The sequence below is a fragment of the Peromyscus californicus genome, unplaced genomic scaffold, assembly GCF_007827085.1.
Source record: "Peromyscus californicus insignis strain IS unplaced genomic scaffold, ASM782708v3 Scaffold_18__1_contigs__length_77618521, whole genome shotgun sequence".
Taxonomy (NCBI): Eukaryota; Metazoa; Chordata; class Mammalia; order Rodentia; family Cricetidae; genus Peromyscus; species Peromyscus californicus.
This window is the reverse complement of record NW_026294480.1, coordinates 46457706-46482842: the sequence shown is the minus strand read 5'-3', so window position 1 is coordinate 46482842 and position 25137 is coordinate 46457706. Positions and strand designations below refer to the sequence as shown.

The window sequence follows — 25137 nt, the reverse complement described above, 5'->3', positions numbered from 1 at the left end:
ACAGATTTAAAAAATTTAGCCAAGGGGCTGGATCATTCCACATTTGGTCTGTTGTGTGGTCCAGATTAAGTACTGTGGACATGTAGTGTTACAGAATGAATGCATGAGGAGAGTATAGGAGCCACCAGGAAATTATCCATCACTATGGCTTCTTTTTTTCTATGGTAGTGGAATTTTTCTAGGAAACTTAAAACCTTAATTTTAAATACAATAATCACCTCCACTAAAAGAAGGCTATGAGATATAACTATGATTCAACCTAGAATTCAGCATCCCATCCTGCCCTCAAAATACATATTGTTGCCTAGAGGATTGCTTTAGTACATACCTTTTATAGTTAAGATTTTTCTAAAACACATTTTCTGAGCTGTCATGTGACTATGAAAGATTTGTTTCTTCACCAAGTATTTGGAAGTATTCTTTGGCAAGTCGGGTGGTCTCTATTAGCATTTTCTATTAATAACAATGGTATTGACAGTTGTGATGTGTTGCAACTATATAAGTGCTTGGAGTTCCAACCAAGTGAAATACCTAAACGTCATAAGTTACTTGAATTTTTTTCTCCTTCTCTATTTCACTTACAACAGTTTTGATCCCACTTAAATCTCCATACAAGCTGTATTCTTGCCTTGTCTAGATTTTTTTCTAGCTACAGAAGATGATTGCAGAACAAATAATCTCTAGTGGTCTCTTGACATGAAGTGAACCACAGCAAAACTTGTTTGACTTACTTTAAAGTAAATAAAAATGAATTTACAGCCTAGCCTATTCTTCTGGCCCAAGACACACTGGGAAATGAGTAGTCAGATAAAGGCCTTGGAGCCTTCCTCACAGAGTTCTAAGTCTATTGAAAGCAGAATGTTCTAATTAGCTGTTCTTTTACTTAATTGAGGCTTATAAGGAACTTAATGGAGTTTGAAGAGCAAAAGTACCTTAATATGCACAATAGGCTATTTGGTGTCATTTTTTTTTTTCTTTTTTATGTGACATCTAATGAGAAAGGCAGCTAACCACATCTGAGTTCTTTATGAGAGATAGAAATAGCTGATTGCCTAGGTTGAAGCAAATCCCTTTTAAATGCAGGCTAAATGTAGATTTGGAAAGAGTAATTGGTAAATAGATTTATTACTAAAATTAATAATGGAAGCTCAGTTCGTCCTTACATCAAAAACAAAATAGTGGCTGCATGGAATCATGCATGTACATGTTGAGGATGATTTTGATGCTGAATCTTGTGAGTGAGAGGTGAGTTAGATCCTACAGGATAAATCTGGTTGTTGGACTAAATGTGTTTCATCTTGAATCACGTAGCAGTATGCAGTAGTGCGTGTTTCTCTTGTCAATGTAGTCCTCAGTCGTGTGTTCATAAAATAGTGTAGATAAATGTCATTTGAAAACAATCTGAGATGAGTAATGTTAGAAATGGAAGGAAATTCTCATTCCCCTGGAAAGAGATGGTTTTCATAGTCACCTTGTGAAATGTCAAACTTCGATCTCAGATAACTGATTTTTTGTTTATGATGATGACATTTTTCATTTTAAAAAACTGGCATTGTTGGAGTGAGCACACAGCCTCTTACTGTAGCTAATGCCTGGTGCAGCAGGATGCTCCCAGGTTTGTGGAAGTGGCACGTTTTGATTGCCTTTACTGATGGACTGCTGGGATAAGCCTTTCTGATGTTTGGAGAAAAAGGTCATTCTGAGGATGTGATGCTTGGAGGAACAAATGGATAGTGGTAGGCTGATAACCACCAGACTGTTACCTCCTAAGAGAAAATAAAAAAACAAAAAATAAACATAAAGCAAGGGGTGGGGGGAATCTTAGGCATAACTCAGGACATCCACTTCCATTCTTCTGGTCCTTTAACTTCCCATTTCCACCATTCTTAGAAACTGTTTCCTTTTCTTCACCTTCCCTTTCCTGTCAAGTGAGTGCTTTGTCTTTGCCTGACGCCTTTGGCACTTGACATAGACACACAGCAGTCCTGGCCAGTGAATTATGCACATGTGTGCTGGAGGATGAGTCTCTGTGTCTTCCACATTCTGTCCCCCTTGTCATCTCAGTCATGACCATGACCAGCCCCCATCCCTCGGTACCTTGTAGGGTGAAGTATTATCATTAGTGTTGAGCCATTGAGATCTTGAGGATGCTTCTTCACCACATAAAGGAGCCTACACAGAAGCGTGTCATTCAGCAAAGGAAGATCTTGGAATGCAGGCTTGTAGCATCCTATCTGGCATATTGATTCTCGACACTCTGTCTGAGCTGAGGGTATTAAAAAAAAAAAAAAAAAAAATCCCGTGGTGGCGCACGCCTTTAATCCCAGCACTCGGGAGGCAGAGCCAGGCGGATCTCTGTGAGTTCGAGGCCAGTCTGGGCTACCAAGTGAGTTCCAGGAGAGGCGCAAAGCTACACAGAGAAACCCTGTCTCGAAAAACCAAAAAAAAAAATAAATAAATAAAAAAAGAAAAAATAAAAAAAAATCCCTAAGTGAAAATCAGGGAAGTGATGAGAGTACATGCACAGTGCAAAGGAACCAAGTGGGGAAGTGTTTTCCAGACTCACAAATGCACTTGAGACGTAAGCCTCAGTACCTCAGAGCTTGCGTGCTCGCCTCTGCTCCCAAAGCCTGGACTTTCTTCCAGCAAAAACCAAGGGTTTATAAGCCGACCACAGTCGCAGCAACTCTCTGTTCCATTCTCTTGTGCACTATTGTTTGGTCTCACAAAAGATCACAGTGCTCTCTCATCAGCATCTAAAGTCTTCTCAGCTTGTCTCTTGGGGAAATTTATAGCTGTGTTGGAGAACAGTCTTGGAAGAGCTTTCATCTTGCCAAGATTTCTTTCCGATGGCTGAGTTTGCATATTTCTTGGCCCATTCACAAACATCTCTCCCACACTGGGCAGAAACACACACTGAGTAGGCATGCAGAGATAGACATGCAAGCTGTGGAGTTTCAGATGTCACAGGAAGGTGTATGTTTCTTCCTACGTATCTTCTCAAAGTATCACTGCTTAGTGGTTGAAAGTAGAAGTAATGAAATAACAGTAAATATTTATTTCTCAGGAACCTGTGGTAGAATTGTGTGTATATATAAATCTATAGTTTTTTGACAGTCAATAAGGGAAGATTAGATATCTAAAATGTTTTTTATAATAAGCATATTCACAGATAATTTTGATCAAGTTGTTATAACTATTGTAACACTATTAACAAAATGAGGTTTATAGAGAAAGAAAAGCCAGCCTGGTCTAATATTCAATATAGTATACATATTAAATATATTAATACATATTTAGCATGAGCATTTATTTTGGGGGGGGGGGGAGCTTATTTCAGCTTATATAGTCCGACACTGAAGGATGCCAGAACATGAATGCAAAGCAGGAACCTAGGGGCAGGAACAGATGCTGACACCATACTACTTACTGGCTTGGTCCCCAGAGATTGCCATCATCCTTTGGTCCTCTCTCTCTCCCTCCCTCCTGTCTCTGTCTCTCTCTCTCTGTTTTTTTTTTTTTTTTTTTTTGAGACAAGGTCTTTTCCTGTAGCGCCGGCTGGCCTCAAACTCACATAGATCCACCTGCCTCTGCCTCCAAAGTGCTGGGATTAAAAGCATGTGCTACCCCTGCCCAGCTAAGGAGTGTTTCCTGATTGGTGTAATTAAAAACAGGAAGAGGAATTGACCGGATTCTCACAGTGTCTTCATAAACTTATAATTACTGGCAATAAACATGTCATCCTTTTTTAAAATGCTAATGATTAAATTCAGGGTCTTGGACATACTGGGATACATTATATCACTGAGCTACTACATCTTCTACCTTGTCACTGGGAGTTGCAGTTGTCCTTGAACTCATGTAACCCAGACAGGCCTTGGGCTCTTCATTCTCCTACATGCCTCAATTACAGACACACACCATTGCTTCTGGTGTGTATGGATATTTTTGAATAATCAATATCACCTGTATCTTAAGAATCATGTGATTTTCCATAAACTATGAGCCAATAGCTGAGGAGCCCCCAACTGGATCAGGCCCTCTGGATAAGTGAGACAGTTGATTAGTTTGAACTGTTTGGGAGGCCCCCAGGCAGTGGAACTGGGACCTGTCCTTAGCACATGAGCTGGCTGTTTGGAACCTGAGGCCTATGCAGGGACACTTTGCTCAGCCTCAGGAGGAGGGGACTGGACCTGCCTGGACTGAATCTACCAGGTTGAGCTGAATCCCCAGGGGAGTCCTTGCCCTGGAGGAGATGGGAATGGGGGGTGGGCTGGGGGGAGGGCGGTGGGGGGGGGGCGGGAGGAAGGAGGACAGGGGAATCTGTGGCTGATATGTAAAATTAAATTAAATTATAAAATAAAAAAAAAAGAATCATGTGATTTTCAAAATATGTCGACTCAAAGAGAAGCTCTTTAAGGAGCCAGAAGTCAGGCTGTGGGTCAGAGGGGAACATTATGTAGCGGATCTTTCCCGACCTGCCATTCCAGAGTAAACCAGCCACATTAGATTATTTCTCAGTAATTACCCTCATCCCAAAACTAAGGGGAAAAATTCAATTTCAATTTGGTGTAGTCTTTTCACAGCAAATAAATTGAGGCAGTATACAAAATTGTTTTGTCATAAACCTAATCCCACATCCAGATCACAGTCACAGTTCGAATTACTTCATACATCAGCATGCAACTTGATACTGCGTTTCCGTTGTTGATCTGAGCCATGGAAAGTTATTTGGATACATAAGTGGTCTCAATAACTAGGTCACTCCATCTGGACAAACTGTAATCGTGCTTTGTGTCTCTCAGTGGGAAACATGAAATTACTGGCATTATGTAAAAAGGACATCAACACCAAAATGAGTTTGAATATGCACAGTGCCATTTGTGAACTCTGAATTATGGCATAAAAACAAAAACTAGTGTAACCATTTCCAGATATGTGCCCGTACAGCACTGCAAATTGCCTCCTTAAATAGTATACTAGTGCTCTGCCATGGTGAAGAAGAGGGCCTGTTACCCAGTATTTCACTTCCTTTAGAAAAATTTCCATATTAGAAATAAGGAAGAAACTAAGTTTTGACTCCCCCAAATAAAAAAATCATACATAGAATATCAATACTTTCAATGTTCATAATGAATGGTTTTAAAATGTGGCATGCCACATGGTGATCATATCTTTCTATTGGGTTCTTTAAACTACTTGCAGAAAATCCATTGTGGATTAGGATTTTGTGTATGTCTGAATCCTTCCTCTCTGCCTCTTAACTACATTCTTCAAGCTAAGACAAACTCAGCTGTTCTACTAACAATTGTAAAGAGGAGAGAAAGAGAGGCATCATGATGAAGTGGGAAGTAGTAACTTTGATAAATTAGTAGTTAAGTAATATCTTGAGAGTCTCAAATAAGTCATTCCATGCATTTGACTTCATAATTACAGAAATTATTGTTAGGAGAAGACAGGTATGTAGAGATTTCTTTCTGAGGAAGCGTTTGGTCAGTGTTTATGATGCAAAGGAACCAAATGCATCCAAGTATTGTATTAATTTTACAGTTACTTTACTCTAATTACAATCATTTAAATGTATGATTTTGAAGAATGACACAGAAAGCACCAATTACGTTGAAGAAGAGAAATAACAAGAAAAATCCTTTAACTACTGTATATGGAAAAGACTAGAGTGAGACCAAAGCAAAAATAATGATGTATGGCCGGTCGTGGAGACTCGTGCCTATAATCTCACGCTTGTGAAGCTGAGTCAGGAGAGCCATGAGTTTCAAACCAACCTTGGCCGCATAGTAAGACCCTTTCTCTCAAGAATGTTATCTGATGATGCTCAAAGAGTTAGTTTTGTACCTTTTTTTTTTTCTGTTTCTAATATGTAGAATCATATCACTTTTCTAGTCAGTAGTTAGGTGTTTTTATCAAATGTGTGACTTTTTAAAATGAACTTAAAACAGACACTGTATTTATTATACAAGTATTCTTCCAGGCCTGTGAGGGTGAGGTAGAGGAGGTCTTCCAGATGTACTGTTTACTGGACATTACAAAAAGCATGAAAACTAAGGTGATTTAAGAAAAATAGAAATGCAAAAAAGTAGGAAGACTGTTTACTTTTCATTGTTTAATATGTTTTAGTGTGTGTGTGTGTGTGTGTGTGTGTGTGTGTGTGTGTGTGCGTGCGCGCGCACGTGTGCACTTGCACGTGCTCCTGAGCGCATAGGGGAGTACGCTTGTGGGCATTTGCCTGTAGAGGTCTAAGGGAGAGCTTGGAGGAGTTGATTTTTTTTCTTCCACCACTTGTATTCTGGGGATCAAGCTCAGGTCAGGCTCGGTAGCAAGGATCTTTATTCACTGAGCTATCTTGCCGACCCAAACAAAAGTTTTTAGCATTAACATACTATAGTGTAAGTATTTCTTTGTTATTTGTTATTCAGTGGAATTATTTCCAATAAGTCCTCTTCATGTATTGATCAAGGTAAGGTTTTACACCCTCGCCTTGTTATTTTCTAAGGGTCAACCCTCGTCAGTAGAATGGTTATTCTCAAGGCCACTTCCTCCCCAGAAGCTTCTCTTGAACATATTTGATTATCTTGTGTTAGCTTCTTTTCTATTGCTGTGAGAGAACACCATATCCAGGGCAACTTTTAGAAGACACAGTTTGTTTGGGCTTAGCTTTCCAGAGGGTTAGAGTTGCTGATGTGGAGTGGAGGCAGGAGGCTGCAGAAGCCGACAGCTCACACCTCACACCACAAGCAGGAGACAGAGAGAGTGAATTTGAAATCACTTTAAACCCTCAAAGTCCATTCCAATGACATACTTCTTCCAACAAGACCATGCCTCCCTAACTTCCCCAACAGCATCACCAAATCAGGACAAAGTATTCAAATACCCTAGACTACGGGGGACATCCCCTTCAAACCAACACACATCTCATAACTGCATTGACGGGCTTTTTACATGTATGACTTGGATCATCCATGCTTTTCATGAACCATTTGCCTGTGCTCAGGGTCATTAAATTATGACCACTGAGCTTGTTTCCGGTACTCGATAGAGTACAAGTGAATTTTGCCTTTCAGAGGAGATGCAGAAAGAAAAGTGGAAGGAACAAAGCAACACAGGACAGTGTGTAGCCAAGAATGGCCGTGTGTAGACTAACCAGTTTCTCTCGGCTGCCTGTTCCTGAACACCCCGTCACAGGCTTAATGTTAGTTACAAACCATTTGGCCCGTGACTCAGGCTTATTGTTAGCTAGTTCTTATATTTTAAATTAACCCATTTCTATTAATCTGTGTATCGCCATGTGGCCGGTGGCTTACCAGTACTTTCACATCTTGCTTCTTGGGTGGCTGGCTGGCATCTCCTCTGACTCTGCCCTGCTTCATCTCCGTCTTCAGTTTGAATGTACCACCTAACCTTATTCTGCTTCACCATTAGCCAAAATAGCTTTATTTATTAACCAATGAGAGCAACACATATTCACAGCATACAGAAGACCATCCCACAGCAGCCATGCCCCAAAATTCCAAAAGTATTTATTTTCTCCACCACCACAGAAAAGGTTTTCTGTACCTGTAACTTAGAGGCATAAATAAAACGTATTTGTTTGGTCCTTATTTTTGTCATATTTGTTGTATAATGTCATATAATGTGTGATATTTATTTTATGAAGAACATAGATGGTATGATGATGCTATTGTTTAAAAAAGTCAATTCCTGTGTCAATAATTAGTTGTTAAAATGTTAGCGTGAGATACTTTATATTTCCTAAAAAAAAAAAATATGTGTTTTATGGTTTGACATATTTTTGAGGAAAAAAGTGAAGAGGTTAAATTAACATTCCTAGCTTTATACCTCTTTGGTCATGGAAACAAAAAATACCAAAAGATCCTGCTAAATTTCTTTCTTTATTAAGCTATACAAATTATGTAAATTAAATCATGTGCTCATTCAGTCATAATGTTTTATACTTAGAACCCTGTAGACATGGCACAGTCATGTACTTTATTTGCATTATTGGTGTGTACAATATACAGTGAGTGTCTCTCTGTGTTCTATATACTGTCCACAGGCTTGGATTTGGGTATATGTGGGTAAACTCTGCATTGACTTTTTAGTTGTTTCACAGCCTCGTATATTCGGATAATCAATTTCAGTTATTTTCATCCTCCTTCCTTCCCTCCCCCTTCTACTGGAACCCTTCTCAACAAGTACCACTCCTCCACTGATGGCTTTGTGTGTGTGTGTGTGTGTGTGTGTGTGTGTGTGTGTGTGTGTGTGTGTGTCTCGCACTGAGTTCAGTAAGAGTTGCGTGTCCAAGCAGAGGTGGGATATTATGTAGTGTAACCCCATTGTCTTCTTAATATTTCATTTGACAACCTTTGATTTTTCTTCCCTGCTTGTCAGTTCCTTCATTAATATTAATGTTTAATTGTGTAGTTCACAAGGTTATCATGAGGACCTAATGATGTTTTTCTTTGATGTTTAAACTGGTATTCATTACAAAGTGGTGGCTATTGAGTTTTGGGCCAGTTTAGTGTTTGTATAAATGACTGACAAATACCAACATTCAAGTCCCAGTATTGCTACAGAGATATGATGTATAAGCCACTTTATTGCTTTATAAGGCATATGCAAACACAGTGAAAATAGTAAGAAACGGTATCTGTAATGTTTATGGATTCCCCCTCTCCGTCCCCACCCCACCTTCCCTTCCCCCTCCCACTTTCCCTCTTATATTTCTCATAAAATCCAGACTGACCTTGAACTCACGATGTAGCTTCTGATCCTCCTGACTTTACCTCCAGAGTGTTGATACAGGCATGCACCACCATTCATAGTTGTATACACTACCTGGGGATCATCCCAGGGTTTCATGTATGCTTAGTGAGCACTCTCTCAGTTGACCTATATCTCAAGCCATGTTTTGTTGACATTAAATTATCACATCGACATAAAATCCTGAGAATATTTTCTGCCAGTTATAAGCTCAATTTAAGTATTATCTATTAACTTCTATAATTTTGGTTATTTTCATATTTTATCCCTGATTCTCTGTGCTATTCATAACTTCATAAGAATTATAGGAACATATAGACATGTATATGAAGAATATTACTTTTTTGTTGTTGTTGTTTTTTCGAGACAGGGTTTCTCTGTGTAGCTTTGGTGCCTTTCCTGGATCTCGCTCTGTAGACCAGGCTGGCCTCGAACTCACAGAGATCCTCCTGCCTCTGCCTCCTGAGTACTGAGATTAAAGGCGTGCACCACCACCACCCGGCAACTTATTTGTTTTCTTTCAATTAAATTAAAAACCATGTTGTACAAAAGTTGGTCTTCATAATGCCTTTATATAACCCAGAGATAGATCTCATAGGCAGAGTGCTGACTTAACATATACAACACTGTATTCTTTGTGTAGGTAGCCTGAAGTCTGATACAGTGACATGAAACTAAACAGTGTTGTGTAAGTAACAGCATCTGGACCAGTTTCCAATCCACCCATGTCTAAGGTAGAAGAAAAATCCATTAACATTTTATTGTATGTCCCCTTTATCTCCTCAGGTCAGAAACTGCTTTCTTGCCCTTAAAATGAGCTGCTTGTCCTCTCAGTGGGTAGTTATACTGGAGCAGTCACATGGGGCCACTAATGTGACTCAGGGAACTGGGACTGTTTGGTACCATGATGAACCAAGAAACTCTTGAATTTATGTATGCAAATACATACATAATATATATGCATTCTGTAGTACAAATAGGCAAAAAGAGATGACAGTCCAAGTATACTGAATTAGTTTATTCATATTCAAGTTCATTTCTAATCTTAAAAGTCAGCAGTCAGAATTAGTGACTACATTTTTAATTACAATAACCAGTCACATACTAACTATTAAGGAAAATGAAAACATTCATGTTAATCTTTGCTTTCAGGGAATATGGAGCTATTGATGACGTAGATATTGATCTGCACATTGATGTCAGCTTTCTGGATGTAAGTATCAATTTCTGTAATATCACCCGCACATTTAAAGTATATTTATCTTTATCCTAAGAAACTCAATTTTGGATTGTTTTATAGCACCATTACATACTGCTTTGTTAAAGTGATTTATGAAGACTGATCAATGAAGCTGAGATAATACATCTTTTTCATTGTTTTTCCATATATCCTGAAACGTCTGTGTTTTAATTATAGTACTTCATTATATAAGTTCTCATTTTTATTTGTCATACATAAGGCAAAAATGAAAAAGTACTTTGGCCTCCTTGTTACACAACATTGTTTTTTGAAATAATTTGTAGGCCTTTACAATTTATGCATTCCATTAGTGTAAGTTGAAAAGTTATGATTAGTGTGTTGTTTTAAGGTCTAAAAGATGCCAGCCTTATCTTTTCAATGTATTTGTGCAGGAGGAGATTGCTGTGGCCTGGGAAGTGATTCGAACAGAACCCATTATCGTTCGACTACACTGTTCACTTACACAGTATTTAAATGGCCCAGGTTAGTCTTGTTTCTCTGTTGTTTGCAAGATTAACTATATACTGTGCTTTAAGCAAAATGGGTATTCTTTGATAATTCTGATTGCTGACTTTTAAATGTTAAGTATTTTGATAATGGTGTAGGTTCTGTGCTAAGCAAGATGATTTATCACCTATATAACTAAAGAAATAAAATTTATCACCTCTATAATTAAGGAAATAAAATAGATAATGCTAAACTACATAGACTTACATAAATTGAACAGTTTCTGCGAGGAAAAAAGACAACAATAAAATCTCACAGGCTTTATTTTATATGTGTTTGGTTGACCTTAGATTTGGTTATTTCATTTTCCTGGTAATCTCACCCATGGCTCCCAGAGAATTTAGCTTAGAAAACCATAACAAGTGGAGGTCACAGCAGCACTTTTGGTTTTTGAATTCCTATAGGACAGTGCTGCTGTATTCAACTGAAGGTTATTAAAAACAAGGGATTCTGCTAAAAACAAATTTTGCCCAAATTTATGAGATGGCTAAAATGTCTTTCAACCAGTGAATGTAACCCCCCACACACATACACATACAATCACACTTCCATTTCATCTGCTCACGCTAATCTAATTACCTACTGCTGCATAGTAAACCATCCCAAGACTTCGTTCTTTATGGGCTTTCTTAGGTTTAGCTGCAGTTGATGTGGTGCTTCACCTCACTGCGTTTCAGTCATGTGGGATATGAAGCTGGAGGGTTTATATCCATCACTGAGTTGGAAACACATCATGCTGGGTATAAAAATGACTAACTGTGGATTCAGGATCATCTGGTTTGCACCTATGTCATGTCAGTGACTACAGTCTGCCTCACACTTGACATATCCAGGTCTCTGGGCTCCTTTTCACTATGCTGGACAAGGTCCCCCCCCCCCAAAAAAAAAAACCACAAAGCATGTTTCTTAAGACAAGGTATGCCTACTTGACTTTATCCCAACCATGGTTCAAGCACATGGGGATGTCTGGTCTGAACTTTTTTCTTTAGTATTTAAACTAGGAATAAAATGGAGTTATTTATGAGATGGAAATGAAGTCTGTGTCCATGTAATCATACCACATGTATTGATCGCAACTAACCCCATTATCTCTCATACTCTGTGTCATTCTCTTTCTTTTATTCCTCATATCCAAGTACTTGGGTTTTTGCCAGTCCGCCATCTACTATGCCATTGATTTAGTTCATAACTCAGTGTTGATTTGAATGTCCACACTATATATTCATTTTGTCCGTGTTCCTAACTGACCCCACAGTATACCCCCATTCTATTTTTTATCTATTTTGAATCTTACTGAGGTCATCAGTCAGTGACTGTCCAGGATTCATCCTCAGTCCAGCAGGAACTGAAATGCTTTTCACAACTTAGTATGTTTTGTAAATTTTTATTTGTTTTCTTTGAACAAGAATTGGAAAGGAAAACAGTTCCGTACTTACTGAGATCCAAAAGTTTTGACAGTGGGAGAGGTGGGCTGTGAATTATATGCTACTCACCTTGCTCGTTTGCCAGCTTTGGTGTGGCATCCTTATACCATGCCCTCAACCCTGCGTGGCTCTTGATAGCTCATAGACCCTAAGTAGACTGTCCTTAGACATAGGGCACTTTTTACTGGGAAGAGTAGATATGGGCATTCTTGTCCCACAGTTTGGGTATGACTTAGACGAGGACAGCGGCCTACTTAAACTCTGAGATGTAATCCATGCTTCCATCCTACCCACAAGACAAAGGCAAAGGAAAGACTGCACCTCAATCTGTGCCCTTACTGGGCTGCTCTCCTTTTTTCAGCCAAGTCTTTTCTTCACTTACTGAGTTTACTGGGTTCTCCTGGGAGCAAGTCTTAATAGACTGTTTGCCCCGAATCTTCACTTCGGGTCTCCATGAGATTGTGACCTTTTACCACTCTATTTGGCAGGGGAAAGTGGTCTCGTGCAATAGCCAACTTTATTTAGGGCATGGGACAACTTACATTCTGAGGGCATTCTGCAGGTTAAGCAAGGTCATGTGAGCAAAGTTCACTTGGGTTTGTGTTGTATACAGTCAGGAGGGCAAGGTCACCTTAGTTCAAGCTAAATACAGTCAAGAGGACAACCCATGCTTGGAAACATCACTCTGAATTATTATGGATAAGATGGTGGGTAATCTAAGGTAAAGCCCACTCTTACTATTACATCTGGGAGGAGTACAAAAGCAAATGAGCAAATGCCAAGAACAATCCATGTTATGGAGGAACAGAGATTACAAGACTCTTGTCTTTTTTCCTTGGAGTTTTCTCACAAGGTCTCAGAAATCTCACATACTTTCATTCATGTTCCAACATCAACCTAACATGGGCAGGGCGGGAGAAGAGCCACAGCTACTTGAGGGTGGAGGCCATGCCTGACCAACCTGGCTCCACACTGTCAGTCTCCTAAAACCTACTCTCTTCCTTGTGGTTCAGTTGCCCCTTGTGTGAGATGCACTTGATATTGGTGGCCTTTTGCTCCCTTTCTCTCACAGGGTGGGACTGTGGGACCAGCTAGTAGGACCCTGGACGTTGCTTTGTATTTCTGTTTATTTTACCCCTGAGCTGAGGACCAAACCCAGGGCCTTCCACTTGCTAGGAAAGTGCTTAGACTCTTCTTTTTATAGCAAAATTTGCCTCAACTTTCTTATCCATTTAACATAAGAAAGACCTGGTTTGATTGATTTTTCTCATAATTCTCTTATACACTAGTTAAATTGGGGCTTCTTCAATTTTTACTTATATATCCATCTTACTAATAAATTCCTCCCATAGTTACGGCTTTCTTGTCTTGAAAATTTGGGGAAGAATTTGACTTAAAATGGACTATGATGCATAATATATGAGTAGAGGTAGAGATACTGTGCCTGAGAGAACAACCAATTATTCCAGGACAGATAATTAAGTTTTATCCTAACTTATGATTTTGATTATTTCAAACAGATAAAACGGTGAGAAAAATCTCTCTTTGTATTCAATTTTGCTCAGAAGGCAGTGTTATACTGTTGACAGTAATTACATTATTTATTTATCATTTCAGAATATCATGAGTGCATGCAATGTGTTTTGATCAAATCCACTCCCTTCTAATTCCTTCCCTTCCTCCCCTGATGAGTTTTCCATATATATTATATATATCCATCCCCTGAGCCCTTTCTCTCTCTCTCTCTCCTTTAAAACCTTCTAAATTCACGTAGTACTATTGCAGGTTGCTAGTTGTGTAGGCCATCTACTGGAGCTTGGGTAGTCTCTCACCCCCCTGAAGAAAACTCACTCTCTCTTTGACAGTAGCCGTCAACTGCCAGGATCCACTGAGCTAGGAGGCGAACTCAGTGAGTCGCTCCCATCCATTCTGGGATTTTGTCTGGCTTGATCTTTTGCATTTAGTCACAGCTGCTCTGAATTCATGTATGCAACAGACTTGCCATGTCCAGAAAACACCATCTTCCTCTATGCATCCAGTACCTCTGGCTCTGACAGTCCTTCTGCCCACTCTAATGAGATGATCCCTGAGCCTTGGGAGGTGGGAGTGTGATTAAATGTGACAGTATTTCTTTAGGGTTTTTTTGTAGTTTTTGTTTGAAGGTATCAAAATTTATAGTGAAAAGAACTTGTAAAAATTTATGACTAATCCAAGATTTAGACTGACCTACTTGACTGTTCTCTTTGAAAAGCATTTACTCCTATGTTTTAGAAATATATGAACAACACTAATTTGAAGTAACAGTATTTAGTTGGGGCTAATCTTTCTGTGAATAGAAGAAGTGGGGCAAGCATTTTACACTTTGAAATTAAAGAGAAAGATAATTTTTATTGTATATGTTTAAACATGGTTATGTTTGTTACAGTAATATGTGTTACATAAAATTTTTGATCTGTATGTCCAGTTCCTGATTAAAACCCTGTTTGGTTGAAAATGTTGAACAGTGTTCATTAATAAGCTCTTTTGTTTAAAGCACCACATTATTGGTTTCTCTATACTTTTGCTTACATGATCAGACTGTATGTACAGAATGAATTTTCATCATTTTCACCCCCATTATCCTGTCTCACCTCCTTCACTCTCCTGCTGAAGCCCTTCTTCTGACAACAAATCCCTCCTACTCTGATGTGTGTGTGTGTGTGTGTGTGTGTGTGTGTGTGTGTGTGTGTGTGTATCTCACTGAATTTAATTATGGTTCCATTGATAAGTATGAATAGAGTGTTATTTACTGGAACACGGGCAACTTATCAGTGGTTACCCCACTGCCTGTAGACCAGTGGTTCTTAATCTTCCTAATACTGCAATCCTTTAGTAAAATTCCTAATGTTGTGGTGACCCCCAATCATACAATTATTTTCATTCTACTTCATAACTGCAATTTTGCTATTATTGCGAATAGTAATGTAAATATCTGATATGCAGATAATTTTAAGCATCTTTTTAGCAACCTTTGTGGAAGGGTTGTTCGGCCCCCAAAGGAGTCCAAACGGATCATGACCCATGGGTTGAGAACCACTGTTGTAGACCCCCAGTGAGGGGTAAGGCCTTCTGAGCAGGGTCTCAGTCTTACGAGGATCCTTTGCAGCTGACCACAGATGCAGTGAGTTCATGAGATCAGTGGCCATGTCTTGTCCTGATGACTCTTTCATGGTACTCTATCTCCACTCCATTCTTTCCATCCCTTTTTGGGTCCTATTTCCTCAGCATTTGGTGTACTGCCATAGAAATTCTCTTTGTGAATGACCACTCCACAGCTATCTCTAAAGTAGTGATATTTACCTTTCTTATAAAGGGATGTTTGTCGTAGTTTCTAGTTTTATGTATTAGTGCAGCTCTTGCCTCCTTTTCCCTTCTCTTTTGATGAAGCTTAGCTGTTTCAGATGAGTTTATCCACAAGTACTGGCTTGCTTAGTCAGACTTTAGCGTTCACTATATCTTCAACTCATTATTACTGGTTCTGAGGAAATTATTAAGTTTTTAAAACATTGTTAAAATGTTTTATAAAATGCTTTTAGAGTTAATGAAAATTACAGATAGAATTGAAGTTCTCTACCCTCCATGCTGTTTCCTTGACTGTTGTTTTATATTAACTCATTAAATAGAATTAGTTATAGTTAATTACGTTCATTTTAACAGTATTAGTCATTTTATCACTTGGGCTTTGGAATATTTTTAAAGTAGCGTTTTGTGAGCTGTTTTGGTATACCCTAAGTTTTTAGCTCATTTAGATTGCATTGCTAGTGACTAAGTGAGTCAATATTTATTATTTATAGTTTCCTTAAAATTAATCATTTTGATAAAGTATTGACACTTATTGTCAGGGTTTTTATGCAATGATTAGGTTTTAAAATTGTGTTTATTTACTTTTTAGAATTACCTATAATATATGCTGGACAAACATCATCATCAAACGTTACCATTTTCTCAATGTATCTCACACACTTTCTCCTCTGAAGGGTTTTAATTCTTCCAGTGTCTTTGGACCTTGCTGTACTTTAGAAGTAGGCCAAGGCCCTGTAGGTTTCTCTCCCTTCTCTTCTTAGTCACTTTTTATCTGCCTGTGAGAAGATTTTACCTTGGAAATCTTAGGGAGACACAATGTATTTCATTTTATTTTTTTAAAGATTTATTCTTATTTTGTGAGTGTTTTGCCTACATATTAAGTCCGAGCACTGTGTGCATGCCTGGTGCACTAAGAGACCGGAAGAGAGCATCAGGTCTCCTGCAGCTGGAGTTACAGACATTTGTGAGTGACTCTGTGGGTGCTGGGAACGGAACCTAGGTCCTTTGCTGGAGCAGTAAGCACATTGAACTGTTGAGCTAGATACTCACTTTTTATCCTTTTGTTTGAAAGAAATATTGCACTGAATTTTCAGGATTTTTCTTTTAATACAGTGACATCTTGTTTGGGTCACATGAGATTGGACTGATGTCTACAGTCTCCTTCACTTTTATGGAAGGGCTAGACCGTTTTTTTAGAGTGGAACTGATGGGTGTCTCGGGAATGGAGTGCTTCCATCCCTGAGTAGGCAGTGTGGGCTAAGAACCGTGGAACATGTGTGATCTGAGTGTGGCCTGTAGAAGGACAGCACTGGCTCCAGTTGTCCCAACCCTTATTTTTCTGGGCACGTTTGGTGCTCCTGTGGTGTCACGCTGTGATTTGTGCACTAATTTTCCTTCCTCCCCTTTCATGTGATTACAACACCTCAGCAATTGTCCCTTTCCTTCCAGTACTATTCCATCTATTTTTCCTCCCAGAAGATTCTCATCAAGAAACATTTCTTTTTGCAATCTGGAAAATTAAATAAAACCCTTGACCTCAAATTCCCTTTCAGCTGGTCCTAAAGTACTGTGTTTTCTTTATTGTCAGATTTTATTATGAGTGTTTTCTCTGCTCCATTCTCTTCTTTTCTTCCCCTCTCTTAAAATCCACTCAGACCAGATTATGGCGCCGTCACTTCACACACGAATCAATGTCCCCCATGACTTTAATATTGCTAAATAGTCCTGTGACCAGTGTTGAGTACTCATCTTAACGCGCCGTCTTAATTGGTTAATCTGTTGTTTCCCTTTCTTGAACGCATTTTGTGAATGTGTGTTCAGCTAGTGTTCTGGAGTCTCCACCCTCTTGGCTGTTCCTCACCAGGCTTCTTTGATAGATGCCTGAACACCCAGTCGTGTACAGGCTCTTTCCCAGCATTCTCTCCTCCCGGAGTAGTTCCGGCGTTACAGTTGTACATATGTGTATATGATGGCTATTTCAGATTTACAGCTTTAATACGTACCTCTGCTTGAATGCCTTTTATTTTTTTATTGCTGTTTTCACTCTTCCACTTGAATGCCAAATAAAGATTTCAAATTTAAAACATTTAAAGTTAAATAATCAATTTCACTTCTCCAAATAATTACTTATGGTAAGTCACTAATTTTAAGAGTTATTTATTTAAATGTACACACACATCTATATGTATGTATGTATATACACATGCATATAGTGAAATATGCACTACATCAAGAGGATGTACAGTGAAAATTAAGTCTGTGCTTTATCCTCATTGCTTACTGTTTAAAAAGTTATGTTTTATTTACTAGCATGTCTCCCTTATAATTTTAAAATGTTCCCTGAACTGTCTTAAGTGTGGTTGTTGAAACTATTGCTCATTTTAAGGTTACTGTTCATATTTCTATGTGCTATAACAGTAACATATGCAGATATTTACATTGATACACAGCCTGTAATGATCTTATATTTAACACTTATATAATTAAAGCAATGCTACAAAGAAGAGTGTGCATACTTCGTGTGTGTGTGGGGGGGTGTATGTGCACATGCTCACTAATAGTCATTCAGTCATCTTTTGTGACTGAGTTTCAAGTCAGTATTTAACTGTGTTTTCCCTCCTCTTTCCAGTGCCCACAGTTGATGTCTTTCAGATTTCTACAAAAGAGCGATTTGGATTGGGACATCAGCTGAAAAAGTAAGTTTGCTGAAGAGTAAAAAGTAAATTGCTTTTCAGGAGAACTGCCTTTCCATTTTGTTCCCTTGCTCAGTTTTTATTCTCTCACATCTCGTTCAAGTGAGTCCCTGGGGATAGGACATCATCTTGGTGCAAAGAGCTGCATCCATGATTCAGTTCTCAAAGCTCCCTTTCCAGCCTCCCGGGCCCTTCTAGCTTCTCGTCCACATCTACTCATCTCCCCACACCCCACACTATACCCTTCTTGCTCATGTGAACATGGGGTCTCTCTCTCTCTCTGGTGTGCCCAGCAGAAAAGCACAGGCAGGGAGATGGATCAGTGATGACCAAGCTTTCTCCCATGGGACTCCCCTTGAGCTGGCTTGTTTAAGTTTGTTTTTTCTGTCCTGCTAAGCTACAGCCTTTTCCAGCTGCCCCTTCTTAATATTCAGTTGCAGGTTTCGCTGTTTATTCATGTGGCCTGGAGATGGTAGCTGGTTAGCTCTCACTGTCTCGCTGCCATTCCTGTTTCCCATGCTGATGCCTTTGAAGCACTCCTTTGTGAATTTTCTTCCTCTTTATTCTTGGTCCTTCATTAATAGTATCTCAGTTTATCTTTTTACAAATGGACATGGTTTTCCCTAAACATACTGTGCTTAGAATTTATTTGAATAAGCAGATCTGTTCTTTAATATGTAATCATTAGCATTTATGATCTATCATTTATATGACCACTGAGATTCTGGCATACTTTGTTATTAGTAGATGTGATAAATAGATGTGACGTAGAAATAGATGATAACAGGTTGGGAGGGTTGAGAAAAGATGAACAAAGTTTTTGTTTATTGTACCCGAAAAAATCTCACAGGGTCTTACTGATAGTGGTTTTTTTTTTTCTTTTAAACTCTAATCCACTTTGGTTTTCTGATTTTTAAGTCTGTTTTACCTAAAATCCTGGGTTTAAAAAAATGCCAAAAAAACCAAACAATTATTGATAGAGCCAAATACAAGGGCAGTGTGCGTTATGTCTTTAAGAAGAAAAGAAAAGTGGTGCATTACAGACATCTCAGTTGACTTTTCAGCTTCTGTGAAATCAGTTACACTCTGTTATATGTGAAGGTGTAGACATTGGGGCCAGCAAGACTGTGTGGATCCTGAGTACTCGGGGTTTGCCTGAAGGAATAACTATGCTGTCCACATTGTCTCCTTTGCTGACCTTTCTTGCATAGGGAACACAGTTCCATATTCAGGCAGGATCTAGATGAGCCCCAGCCTCCCATAAAAGGATATCAGACCACTCCATATGAATAGGAGAGATCTTTTCTCATCCATTGACTTTTAACTCGAAAACATATCAACATATAACATACACGTTTATTATGTAAACCTACAATGTACTGTTTTGAAACCACACACATTGTGGGATGGTTCACTTTACAAATTAAACTTTTGTCAATAATACCAAAATACAAATTTTTGTTTTCTAGTAAATATCATTTTTTTAAAATTTTAAAATATTTATTTCTTTAGCAATGCATAAACATTGCACACAGTATTGGGACAGCATATGGTGATTCTACACAAGTTCAAAATATTTATTTCTTCAGCATCACATCTCTGTGATGAAAATATTCAAAAATCAGCTTTTTGAAGTACACAGACAGAATCTTTACCTGTGATGCTGGTGCTGGGCAACAGCACACAGAGCTTCTAATTCCTGTCTTTTTGTAAGTTAGTACTTCATGCTCTAACTCCCTGCCGTCCACCTCTGTATGCCACCCCCCCACCCCACCCCCAACCACCAGTGTATTTATCTTGTGCATAGGAGTGAGACCAACATATTTAGATGCTACATAGAAAAGAGAGCACCTGGAGCTTTTCTTCTCTACTTGCCTTCGGTTACTTAATATGACCCTCAGTTCCATCCATGACCTTGTGAATGACAGAATTCTGATGCTTTATGGAAGCATGGTTCATGTGTCCTTGCCCATGCTTCATTGTTTCGGTTTCTTTCAGGTAGAGCCTGACTAGGTAGCCCAGGCTGGCCTCTCCAGTATCAGTCAGCCTGGGTCAGTGCTGGGATTGCAGGTCTGCAGCACTTGCTCTCAGCTGATGTGGTCGTCTCTGATGGGCCCTGCGTTTGTTTCTATCTCATGTCCATTTTGAATAGTGCTGCAGCAGACATGAGTGTGCAGAAATCTCTTCTCTACAGATTTTATTTGTTTGGATAAATGCTTATAGGTGGGGTTGCTAGATTACCTGCTACTTCTATTTTAATAGTTTGAAGAAGCTGTATTCTAGTTCTCATGACTGTTCTATCTTTCCTTCAGTCTGTCTATCTATCTATCTATCTATCTATCTATCTGTCTGTCTGTCTGTCTGTCTGTCGGTCTGTCTGTCTGTCTGTCTGTCTGTCTGTCTATCTATCTATCGTCTTCTTTTTAAAATTTTTGTATGTGTGTGTGTAAGACAGTTTTGTGAAGTCAGTTCTCTTCTTCCATTTCATGTGAGTCCTGGGGTTATCAGACTGCACAGCGAGCATTTTTAACCTACTGAACCATCTCACTGGTTCCCATCATGGCGTTGTAATTTAACATCCCGGCTTCCCTTTACTGTGCATTCCAATCCTTCCTGGTTGTCTTCTTTTTTTTTGATAAGGACCAAAAAGCTGACTGAAAAGACTGACGTATGCCCCAGTTAACTGTGGTCATAATGTAAATAATGAGTGCTGTACTTATCAGAATTTCAGCTCTTAGAACTCGTGAGAATTCTTGAAGGACTATTTATTCTTCCAGATCCATAAACTTGATTTAGTAAGAGCCCGTCTGACCCTGTGCACAACTGCAGTGGTTTAGTTCCTTGATCGGGATGCGGCCCACGTCTTTGCCTTTCAGTTTAATGAATTTTCCTCTTCATCATATGTCAGCCTTTATTGAGTAATGTTCTAAGAGAAAATACTTTACAATTTTCTGTGTCGGCTTCCTTTTTACCGGTGCCGGAAGTCTTATGTGATGTCTGGGCTTGTCCCTATCTCAGACCTCTAGGATTGTCCCAGTTTTTAATGACACTACACCAAGGTAACTTTGCTCAGATATGAATTATGCATAATTGCATTTGAAGTGGGGGGGGCTGCTCTTTTAGTTGCTCAGTTTTGAGTCTAGATGTGCACACAAATGCAGCATCAGATAATTAACCCTTAACATTTAACATTCTGTGTCTCTAAAGCTAAATTAAATTTACAAGGGATGTTTAGCGCATTATAGCAATGTTCTCTTTCAAAGACTCACATGGGGCATCTTCAAATTTCTGTTCTGAAATTAGGGAGGCTTCTCCAGTGCAACTGGTTTTATTTATTTATTTACTTTTTTCAGTTAGACTTTTTTTTTTCTTTTCTTACATGAATCCGTGGCTTAACCATCTTGGAGAGGAGCATGGGGGCACCTTTACGTTATGTTACCATGGCACTGCTTTTCTTTTCTTTTAGCTTTCTTTTTATTTATTATTTGTGTCTTTCACATCATGCATTCATTTCCTGTCCCTGCATATTTGCCCTCTGCCCTTGCAGCCTCCACCCCCCCCCCCCCCCCGCCCAGATAAAATGTAAGAGAAAAAAGAAAAGAAAAAGGGGGGGGGGATTTCATGGAAGCTGTAGTGTGACACAGAGAGTCATGTAGTAAACCCTTTTGTCTATGTATCTTTACTTGCAAGTATTCATTGCAAAGAATCATTGGTCTGGTTCTAGGCATCTGGTTGCTGCTACACTGTTGATGCTGGGCCCTCACTGGAACTCCTCTTGGTTATCCTGCTGTTGCCCTGAGTTGTGGAGATCCTGCAGCTTTGAGTCTGCAGGGCCAGTCCCTTCACCACGTGCTCTAGCAGATCATAGACGGGGTGGGCCAACACATAACCCTGGTTCTAAGAAGGTGGGCCTGGATAGTTGCTGGGTTGGTCAGCCCGCCAGCTCTCCCTTGTCCTCACCACCAGGGTGGGCTCTTCTGCATTGCCTTGGCGTGTTCACCCCTTGCAGAGATGAGCAAAGTGTGGGATCAGTTCTGCTTTTAAGTCCTCAGGGTCAGCTCTCCTATCTCCCATACCCACACCTTCAAAGCTAGCTAGCTCTTCTGTGTTGCTCAGGTGTGGTGTAGGGGCCACTGAGTGCTGCAGCAGAAGAGAGGCAGGGCCAGCTCTCCTGCTCTTAGGCCCTCAGGGCCAGCTCTCCCATCTGCCTCAGGCATTGATGGGGGGTGGTGGCATCTCTCTCCTGCCCTTGCCTCCACAGGACATGCTCACAATTTCGGGGCTGGCTTGCGCAAACCTCTGCCAATGGAGTTGGCTCTATTGTGCTGCCCAGGCAAGATGCAGGGTCTACTCTCCTAAGTGTTTCAGTTGGTGGCAAGCAGGGAGAGATCTCCTGCCCTTCTGACCCGAGGGCCAGCTCTCCTACCTGCTTCAGGTGTTGATGGGGGGGGGGGCGCATCTCTCCCCTGCCCATGCGGCCGCATGGCAGATGAATAATGGGGACAGTTCTCCCATGCTTACAACTTTGGTGCTGGCTCACCCCACACCTCCGTCAACAGGACTGGCTCTATTGTGGCACTGTTTTCAAAGCATTATTTATTTGTTTGTTTATTCATTTATATTTATTTATTTATCTATCTATCTATTTATTTATTTATTTAGTGGGATGGGGTTGATCAAAACAAGACAAGAATTAAACACCCACCCACACACCCCCAGAATAAACAACTTTCTGCCTATAGTGGCTCATGAGCATATCACATGAGTTTGGACAAAGAAACAGTGTCTGTAGTTGTAAGCCTGAGAAATTAAAGAAAGCTGTATGCTGAGGTTTGTGCTTAAGACACTGGTTCAATTCATAGATCCAGCCTGGTGGTTAATGTTTTTTGAAAACATTACTTTCTTTTATGAATGAATTTTAGTTATGTAGGGATTTTGTTCATATGGGTTAGATTATTTTTCATGTTTTTTGATGAATTTCTGTCCAGTACATGATTAAATTTCTTTAATTACAAGTGGATTTGACTGAGGTTCTTCAGTTCCCATCTAGCCTAAATAACATAATTTAAAATTTCCAGTCTCATTTTCATGATAGTCCATAAGAAAGATTCAGATGCGAAGAGGTTATTTTCCTTGAAATATATGAAAGGATGCTAATTTGGAATCTAGGCTATGTATGTATTGTTTAAGTAGATAACTACATTCAGTGTGTTCTGTGATCCATCCCTGGTGTTTTGGGGTACTAGGACCAAGTGCTTAGTGTGTGGCTTCCATTCCAAGTACTGACACACAGTCAATCACTTAGTTCTTACAGTAGCTCTGGGGTGCACAAGAACTATTAGGATCCTATTTCCTCAGTAATGAAACTGAAGTCCAGCACATATAATAGTTTCTTTAATGCCAGCCAACCAGAAAATGCTAGAGTCTGAATCTATTTCTAGATAATCCTTTTGACCCATGTGCTAGTTTGTCTGTCATATAAACATATGTACCCTTTTGCCATGGGTATACTGTAAAATGTGTTTAGCACTGAGTGACTATTGTGTGAGCGTCAAGTCAACAAAAGAGCTTAAGAGAAAATACTTAAAATTTTTCATGGCTGATCTGACAAAGAGTGGTGATCCATGTGATGGGGTGTCTGTCATTAAAAGGTTGAATGTAATAGAAATAATGGCAAGATCCCTGAAGTCACGTATGACTTCATGCCTACTTGATTAAGGTTAGGTTCTGTTCACAGTGAGAAAATAGTGTGAGTCTTCTTTGGCTTCAAACACATGTGAAAGGCAAATGTAAAATTTGGTAGAAGTTCCTAATTCGTGTGCTTCTGCATTTCTAATGCTAAATTCACCTTACATGTGAACTGTATGACCCCAAATTTAAACCAGCACCATGAAAAAGGTTTTGAGCAGATGGTTTTTGTTGAAACTGACCATGACTACAGTGGCAGTATAATACTACTCTTGGGTACTGTTCTTCTGAAATCAAGAGAAGGTAAATCATGATGTTGCCTTTATGTACTCTCTTGTCCAGATGTTATGCATGCTTTTGTCCAGATGACCCTGAACCCTTGATCAGAAAGTGGCTGAGACATCAATTGCCAGTTTGTCCTTCTCTTTTTTTTTTTTTTTTTTTTTGGTTTTTCGAGACAGGGTTTCTCTGTGTAGCTTTGCGCCTTTCCTGGAACTCACTTGGTAGTCCAGGCTGGCCTCGAACTCACAGAGATCCGCCTGGCTCTGCCTCCCGAGTGCTGGGATTAAAGGCGTGCGCCACCACCGCCCGGCTGTCCTTCTCTTAATAAATATTTAAATATTCTAGTGGCTCTGTGTTATGAGAAGGCCATCATTATAGCACATGTGATCATAGCACAATATGATCATATTATATATATATGCATATACATGTATATATATGATCATTATATACTTATACATACATCTATGCATACATTTACACACACTTTGGATCAGCAGTGACATTAGCTGTCTTTCAAGAAGTAGTTGATTCCTTTTACAACTAAGGACAATTAGGATCTTATTATGTTTGAGAGCTGCTGATGTTAGAAGGTAAAGTCACACTTTGGAATAACAATGCAACCTGAAAGTGAGACATATTTTGGCCATTTAACCTGCTAAGTCCTTTGGTTCCAATTAGCTTGTCTAGCATGCACTTGGTAGCCTTCTTAGGTGACCGGTTATAGGAATAGGAACCTTCATCATTGGAGGAAAAGAATTTAAGTCTAATTGGTACAAAAATGGTTTCAATGAGTTCTTTTTATTAGAACAAGGAGACATAGTGATCATGGTGATACCAGTACACTCAAATCTCCCTGAAAAATCAAGTAAATAAAGTCTTCAGACATTAAAAAAATAAAATAAAGAGATCCCCTGTTCTTATGATCCAAGGCAAATTTCCTGTGACTTTGGAACCACAGAATCAGTCAATGCAGAGTTTACTCTCCCCTTTCTCATTACTTCTTCTAACCTAATGACCTCAAATAATTCGGACATGACTCTGAACACATCAAAGATATCAGAAGAGAGGCCAAAAGAGGAAGAAGTGCTGAGCTGGGTTAGCTGAGACCTGAAGGATGTTGAAGAATTTGGTGTTCTTGCTAAGAGCCACACCTTCTCCCCTGAATGTATGCCTTATCTCA

The 25137-nt window shown here is 39.4% G+C and overlaps 1 protein-coding gene across 2 annotated transcripts in view; it reads left to right on the top strand.

Moving 5' to 3' along the window:
* The window catches only part of Parp8 (poly(ADP-ribose) polymerase family member 8), a 187002-nt gene that overhangs the window by 113795 nt on the left and 48070 nt on the right, over positions 1-25137 (top strand). For both annotated transcript variants that reach the window (XM_052743320.1, XM_052743319.1), the window contains exons 9-11: positions 9931-9991; positions 10411-10501; positions 17921-17987. In XM_052743320.1, coding sequence (XP_052599280.1) covers positions 9931-9991; positions 10411-10501; positions 17921-17987 — 219 coding nt within the window. The remainder of the gene's footprint in view (positions 1-9930; positions 9992-10410; positions 10502-17920; positions 17988-25137) is intronic.